The sequence below is a fragment of the Fukomys damarensis genome, unplaced genomic scaffold (genome assembly GCF_012274545.1).
Source record: "Fukomys damarensis isolate Sample0158 unplaced genomic scaffold, DMR_v1.0_HiC HiC_scaffold_39, whole genome shotgun sequence".
Taxonomy (NCBI): Eukaryota; Metazoa; Chordata; class Mammalia; order Rodentia; family Bathyergidae; genus Fukomys; species Fukomys damarensis.
In genome coordinates this window covers 128314104-128322398 of record NW_022900951.1, presented here as the reverse complement: position 1 = coordinate 128322398, position 8295 = coordinate 128314104, and the positions used below count along the sequence as shown (strand labels likewise).

The window sequence follows — 8295 nt, the reverse complement described above, 5'->3', positions numbered from 1 at the left end:
AAAAAAAAAAAAAAAAAAAAAAAAAAAAAAGTAAATATCAGAAGAACTATACACAAAATTAGGGAATGGAAGTGATTCTTTTTGACAAGTGAAACTATTTATTATAACCATTCTATACTATTTTATACATTGTATATGTATTAGTTTAGTGAAAACTTTTAGAATTTTGATTAGAAAACACTTTGATGATCCCATATTCCAAAGCTACATAAAGGATACACTGACGTCTCAGTACCCTTTAGTCCCTCACACCCACTGTCTGCTGAAGTGACTAATGTGTTTCCTTTCAGATACTTCCGTATTTACAAGCAAATATGCAGCTGTATCTAATTCTTTTCCACACCTTTGCACAAATGGCAGCACACTACATACTCTGCTGTTGTACCTTGGCTTTTTAATAATACTAAGATTCCTCATAGCTGTTTATTAAATCTACATATTATTCCACTATATGAATTCCTTATAATTCATTTAACTAGTTCGGTACTGATAAGCATCTAAGTTTTTCCCCAATTCTATGTTATTTTAAACAATGCTATACTAAATCAACCAATATTACAAGACAAATATTTAACATAGCCTGCTTCCATTTCCCAATTCTACAATGAGTTTGGCTTTCATCTCCACATCCTCAGTGCCTACCACAGTGCTTGGCATATAGAAAGCACTCAATTACAATTTGCTAACTTCAGTTGAATTTACTGAAGAAATTAACCTATCCAAATATTTCAGTGAGATACTCTAATTCTGAAGTTTATGGCACAGCAAATAATCTATAAAAACCCGTAAAACTGTGCACATTCAATCTCCATCTTTCAATTCATCAGAGAGAAAAATTAGCAGTGCAAATCAGTTTAGGGTATGTGGAATGGGACTGTGATATTATTATAGTGAAGAGACTACTTATATGACTTATATGATCCTCCCCCTAGATCCTGAAATATCTAAGCTGCTACAAAGATTCTAATTCCTTGTACAGCTGTTAGTGGTATAATCAGAAATACAGAGGTGCTCGTGTCTTACCTGTAACAGAAATAAAGTGAAATAAAACAGTCAACTCCTTGGACCAAAACTTACCCAAGCACTATACACTCGTCTTTGTCATACTTACTCTGAGCTCTTTTGGGCCTGTATGGATTGGAAGCAAGTGTACAGTACTCGGCCGGTCTATTTTTTCAAAAAAAAGGAAGAAATGTTATACAAAGAAGGATTAATTTTTGGTGTTGTTTTAAAACTATTGAGATGCAATATCTATACATCTTTATGGAATATATTATGGTAATTCAACATATGTATACAATATATAATAATGAAATCAGGCTAAGTATTTCTATCTCTTCAATCATAACTCATTTTTATATGTTTGAAATTTCATAGCAATCTAGTAGGCCCTAAAATCCAAAGGCCCTTCCAGAAATGGAAATTTAAAGAGATTCGAAAAAATGAAATCTGACACAATCAATTTGTGTTAGAAGGATCAACATAAGATGGTCACAACAATACAACTGCTCATGTGACAGAATTGCTAGCAAATATGAGAACCAAGAAAGTAAGAACTAGAACATGCAAACTGCTATGTTGGAAGCTGACAAAATCATTCAACAACTATGATGATAATAAATAAAATTATGATGGCAAGGCAGAAAATATTTGAAATGAAGGATAAAATCTAAATATTGAACTTCAATCTTTCTGGAAATGATTTTACGGAGAAAATTCATTATTAACAGACTAAGAATATAACTAATCTGACCAATGACTGTCTCTACTCCTACCACTGTGGTCAAACTTTCATCAACTGTTACCTAGAGTTACTACAATATATTTCTAAATGGTTTCAATGATGCCATTGACTCTATCCCTACCCATCCCCATCCAGTCTGTTACCAATATAGCAGCCACAGAGATCATATGAAAATATAAAGTCACTCTTTAGTAGCTTCTTAATTGGAGAATCAAAGCCAAGGAAGGCCTTGAAAGATCTTGCCCCCATTATTCTCTGGGCCTCCTTTAGGATGAATAAATGAGGTAATGTCCAAATAGGGCTACTTCCAAGATGAAAAGGAGATAACAAAACAGAACACTGGGATGACAGGGTAAAACTAACTCTCTCTGAGACAGTCACACCAACCTCTTCCATGTTCCCTAAATATGCCACACTCAATTAGGGTCTTTGCTCTGGTTACTTCCTTTGCCTGGAATGTTCTTCCCCTAAGAAATCCACAAGACTTGCTCCCACTCTTTCTATGGGTACTGACTCAATAGCCCTTCTCACTGAAGTCTTCTTTGATCATCCCATTAAAATTGCAAAGAGGGCCAGGGATTTAGCTCAGTGGTTCCACCGCCTACCTCGCAAGAGCAAGGTCCCAAGTTGAATCCCCAGCACAAAAAATAAATAGATAGATAGATAAATAAATAAAAAATTGCAAAGAGACTTTTCTCTACTCCATGTATAAACATACACATACATACATACATACACACACGTATGTACTACCTTCGTGTTTTTATCCTCTATAAAACAGGAAAAAATAAGACCCACAAAGCCTTGATCCATCATCTGGTACATGGCTTGTGTGCGAACATCTGAAAATAAAAACAAAAATATTCTGTCAATAAACTATATTTTGCAGTTTCAAAAGTTAATAGTGGCACATAGTCCTTCCAGAATTTGAGTTCTAGATGCAAAACAGGGATTTATCATAAGGACAATAAGATTGCTAAAGTTTAAAAATTTTGCTAGATTAAGGAAATATGAAATTTCATTACTAGGTAACAAATAAAATATTCATAAATCTAGGCTGCCTAGAGTAGCCCTACTATGAAATGTAGTATTAAAAAAACTGAAAACTTTAGACCTCCCTGCAACTTGGTAATTTCCTCCAATGGAGTCTCGAAGAGTCAGAAAAGCTTTGGAAGGAGACAAAAATATTTCCTGGGGGAAAAAAGCCTTTTAATGGACAGCTTCTAGGAAAGTGATTATACTTGTTACTAAAGAACAGAAGTATAGAACCATTTTGGAGCAAATTCTTAGAGGAAACTGCTACATAGAATTGATTGCAATATAACTGAATTTAACATCCCCAAGAATAGAAATAAATCCCTATTATTTAAAGGTTACTTACTTTTTGAAAAGGAGATTAAAAAATAAGTATCAAATAACATTCGAAATGATTTATCAAGACATTAAATACCCCATATAAACAGAAGCTACATTTAAAAAGCTGAAATCCTCAGGCTGTGGTTTATGAAGGATACAAAGATGAGTTATCACAATGAAACACTACAAAGCACAACTGAGTCTGGTGACTTCTATGTGACAATCCATTCTTAAGCATTCTTTGCATTTATACCTTTTCGATCTGGATTGAGACTTCTTGTCTTCCTCAGTAAAAACTGAGACCTAACAGGACACAACAGTGCATATGAAAGAAATACTTGCTCAAGCTGTTGCTGAAAATACATGAGATTGTACTAATGGTCTCTGCACAGCTACGTGACCTTAATGAAGTGCTTAATATTTCTAAGCCTATTTCCTCATCAGTTAAATGAGGATAAACAGCATCCTTCCTCTAGTAGGTTATATCTTCTAAAAATTACAAGATTTTTAACACATCAAAGGAACTTCATAAGCATTAGTTCTATTCCATTTCATCCACGACCAATGAAAACAATTACTGTGCTTCCTATCACCCAAACTGCTTTTGTCAATGTCATCGATAATCTACTTTTGAAGCCGGGCCTGGTGGCTCACACCTGTCATCCCAGCACTCGGGAGGCTGAGGCAGGAGGATCGCTGTGAGTTCGAGACCAGCCTGGGCTACATAGTGAGCTCCAGGTCAGTCTCAACTACACAGTGGGACACTGTCTCAAAAAACCAAAAAAATAAATAAATAAATAAATAAATAAAGACAGAAATAATCTACTTTTGGTCCTTGATTTACCTGATCTCTTAGCTGATTCAATCCCTCCTGAAACACTGTCTTCACTTGGGCTTATACTTTCACTCTTGCTTCTGGTCCTCTTAACTTCCTATCTGATCTTTCCTAGTCTCTTTTGCAAGGTTTCCTAATTCTCTGCACTTGAAACACTGGCATGGCCAAGGCTCAGTGTTTAGTCCTTCTATCTTTTTTCCCTCACTCCTTGAGAGATTTGATCCAGCTCCCCATCACCTTTTATCTCCACTGGCCACTCTCAACTCATGCCCAACAAACTCTAGAACTCCAGACTATCTATCCAAACATCTACTTGACACTTCAGCTTGGTTGTCTTAGCCAGGCATGGTGGCGCACACCTGTAATCCCAGCACTCGGGAGGCTGAGGCAGGAGTATCACTGTGAGTTCGAAACCAGCCTGGGCTACACAGTGAATTCCAGAGCAGTCTGAACTACATAGTGAGACCCTGTCTCAAAAAACAAAAAACAAAAACAAAAAAAAACTTGGTTGTCTTAGTAGACAGTGCTACTCAGAAGAGCCGGTCTGCAAATATTTTGTTACCTGTTCATATGACGATAAGATGCTTAAAATAGAATGCATATTAATGCACTTTCATCACAGAGAAAGGCTTAAGGGGAAAAAAAGCTAAGCTAAATAATGTGCTTAGTGACATAGATAATACAGGTTCAAACCTCAGCTCTGACACTTATTTAACCCACATGAGCCTCTGTGTATCGTTCATGCAGTGGGGGAAAGATCTCTAACCCACAGGCTACTATAGATTAGAGGAAACTATCAGTGCTCATGATGGTTAATTCATTCTCCCCAAGTACAGTTATTCTACTTCTTTCTGGAAAGGCAGGTGGTAGAGACAAAAATCAACCATGATTCTCAAAAAAGGGTAAAGAAAGAAAAAAGCATCTTGGTTACATTATATTGATTAGAGGGGTGAAGATGTGCTAAACTGAATTATGAGAGCCGCAACTGCTAAACTGAGTTATGTATAATCAGATTATAAATACTAATTTGCAAACTTCATCTTTAACACCTATGAGTCTTCAAAATAGGCATGTAGGGCCGGGGATTTAGCTCAGTGGTTCGGTGGCCTGCCTCGCAAGCACAAGGATCCGAGTTCAATCCCCGGTACCAAAAAAAAAAAAGCGGGGGGGGCATGTACTGGATAGTAGTGGTATTTAGCAATGAGCAATTTTTCAGTTACTTTTGTTATTTTTGGATGTCAGCTGATTGTCAGACTTTTAGTCTTGATTTCCCAAATATAGTCAAAATTGGATGCTGAAATTTTACTGCTCACTATTAAAAATAATTTGACACAAATCATTACTTTTAAAATATGGCAAAATAAATACAAACAATGACATTTAAGGATAGTCAACTTTTGGTTTAAAATAACCATGCCCTATATAATGGAGAAGAAAAACAATATTAATTTCTGAGGATAATCAACATTGCAACCCCATAATACTTACCAACATGAGAAGGCCAAACAGTTATATGAGGATGGGAATGATACCAGCCAACAACTCTCATGGGGCGACCTGTTAGTTCAGCCAACCTGTGTGTCTGTCAAGGTATTTTCAAACTGTGGGAACAAAATTCTGATGCTAATAAGGGCTCAGAAAGCATCCTAAAATTTAAAATAAAGCTATTACAATTTAACAACAACAGAAGAGATAAAGTTGATGCTCAGAATTTCTCATAATTGCCTAAAGTTTTTGTATCTGGGTGTGGTGGCTCCCACCTATAATCCCAGCATTGGGGAAGCTGAGGCAGGAGGACTGCCATGAGTTGGAGGCCAGCCTGGGCTACGTATGAGTTCAAGACCAGCCTGAACTACACAGCGAGACCCTGTCTCAAAAGAAAAAAAAAATATAACACAATCTTTATGATTTCAAGTATGTGTAGTATATATACAGTCCTCTTAATCTAATTTAGGTAATGTTTGATCATTCAAATGAAAACTACCATTACCTGCAGAGAAGCTTGTCAAAACCTTCAGAAGTCACTTACATCATTGATTTGAAAATCTTTTGTTCTCTGTAACTTCAGCATAACATCACTTTTGGGAAAGAAATATAAGGTTGCTTTGCTCTTGTATTTATTATATATTTATTTTTGGTGTTGAGGATTGAAATCAGGGCCTCACAGATGCTAAACAAGAGCTGTACCACTGAATTATGCTTCAAGAAATTTTCAACTGCGCCTCAGCTTCAAGAATTTTTTAATTCATTTTTCTTTGGCAGGTTCTCAATGTTAACAATAGCAAATAATGTGGTTTCAGAGATCAAATGAGCTAACACCCCCTGTTTAGTCACCCCATTTTTCTAGAATTATCACCCAAAGGTATTTTTCTTTTTTGTTGTAGAAATAAAAGATTTCCAGTAGCTATCTTAGACTAGAATTTGAATGTTAGGGCCGAGGATTTAGCTCAGCAGTTCGGTGGCCTGCCTTGCAAGCGCAAGGACCCGAGTTCAATCCCCAGTACCAAAAAAAAAATAAATAAATAATATGAGTGTTACCCAGATACAAGACAACTCCCACTGGCCTATAAAATGCTGATTAGTTTTCCTATCAATTAGTTATATTAAAACCCCATAGGGGCCGGGGATTTAGCTCAGTGGTTCCACTGCCTGCTTCGCAAGCATAAGGACCCGAGTTCAATTCCCGGTACCAATAAATAAATAAATAAATACATACATACACAATAATCCTTTTTATAAAACTAAGTCTGAAGAACAATATTTTTAAACGTATTTTTAAATGCTCAAATACCAAGATAAATCTCTTAGCTTCGCTTAGCCCGTCTCTTCAGTTGCAGACTGAATAGAAAGCTTCTTGACACAGAAGTGAAGAGCAGATGACGTGACCCACACAAGACGTGGGGCCCAGGAAGTGCTAAAGAAATGGCACTGTGACATCAAAGTGCAGCGGCGCCTCCACTCATCGCCCCATTCTGGAAATGGACTAGATTCAGTTTGAAGCTACAAATATGGAATCCCAGTAATAAAAATTTTTCTATAGTCCCATCCTGGGAAGTTTATTTGGGAATGTTTATTTTTGTTTCGGAAATACCAAGGAATGGGCTTTCTGCTTTTGGCCAAGAAAGATTTTTTTTTTAAAATGTGATAAAACAAATTGGACAACATACACAAAGCAATAATTTTCAAGCACAAGGATCATCGTGCAAGGAAGGCCACTAGATGGGAAACAAGGTGAGCTTCTGAGAAGACTTCCAGGCCACAGAGTAAGCAGAGTAAGGAAGTGTGTTAGTCACGTTTTTTCACTGTGACAATACCTGAGACAAACAACTTAAAAGGAGGAGATGGCTGGTAGGCTAAACCAGGAGGATTTCAACTTTGAGCCTAGCATGGAAAACTTAGCGAGACCTTGTCTCAAAATAAAGGGCTGAGGATAGAGCTCAGTGTAAACATCCTAGGTTGCATCTGCAGTACCACAAAAATTTAAAAAAGGATGAAGTTTTTTTTTGGTTCATGGTCCCGAGGCAAGGCTAAACATCACGGCAGAGAGCATGTAGTAAGCAAAGTCGCTCTTCTCATGGCAGCCAGGAAGCAAAGGAGAGAGAGCAGAGAGGGAGAAAGGGACACAGGGACTGAGGGAGAGAGAGATGGATGCCAGAGTTTAGGACATGACACTGCACCGCTGGAGAGTTTGGGTGGCTGGTGTTTTCATGGTAGAGGGAATGAAGCCTGCATATCCCTAGTGAGTCCCACTCAGGAACATAGCAGACCAGAGGTAAGGACAAGGATGTGAGGAACCTACCCGGGGCCTGGAAAAGACAGGTGCCCCTCGACAGGCTGAAAGGTAACTGCCTCACACTCCAGGAGAGTTTAGCAGCCTCCTACCTGGCTACTAGGCCAAGGCCTCATCACCCAGGGCCCAAGCAGTGCCCTCAGGAGGGTCTCACCTCAGGGCTGTGGACATTTCTCCCACACCAAGCGCCACTCTGCTACCCACAGCTCACCTTCAAGGCGAGACTCAAAAGGCTCAAACTGTCTCCAAGGCACCGCCAGCACCCGGAACACAGCTCAGGCAAGTATCCAGCACTACAGAAGGACCCAGGCTAAGGGAAAAGGCCAAGGGTAAAAAGCATACCAGGGATATAAAGCAGTAGCAAAATGCAACCCGTAATGAGGATACAAAGATCAGATTAGATGATTACCAGGAGCCAAGGACAGTAAAGTAGAGGAGGTGGGTATGATTATGTAAAGGAAGCAAGAGGGAGATCTTTACAAAGAACAACAGCTTTGGGGCCGGGGATTTAGCTCAGCGGTTCGGTGGCCTGCCTTGCAAGCGCAAGGACCCGAGTTCAATCCGCGGTAC

General features: G+C 38.3%; 1 protein-coding gene across 3 annotated transcripts in view; it reads right to left on the bottom strand.

Annotated features, from left to right (window-relative positions):
- Positions 1-8295, bottom strand: part of Brcc3 (BRCA1/BRCA2-containing complex subunit 3) — a 68808-nt gene that overhangs the window by 48725 nt on the left and 11788 nt on the right. For all 3 annotated transcript variants that reach the window (XM_010625178.1, XM_010625179.1, XM_010625180.2), the window contains 3 exons: positions 5424-5511; positions 2498-2586; positions 1112-1167 (listed from right to left, as the gene is read on the bottom strand). In XM_010625178.1, coding sequence (XP_010623480.1) covers positions 1112-1167; positions 2498-2586; positions 5424-5511 — 233 coding nt within the window. The remainder of the gene's footprint in view (positions 1-1111; positions 1168-2497; positions 2587-5423; positions 5512-8295) is intronic.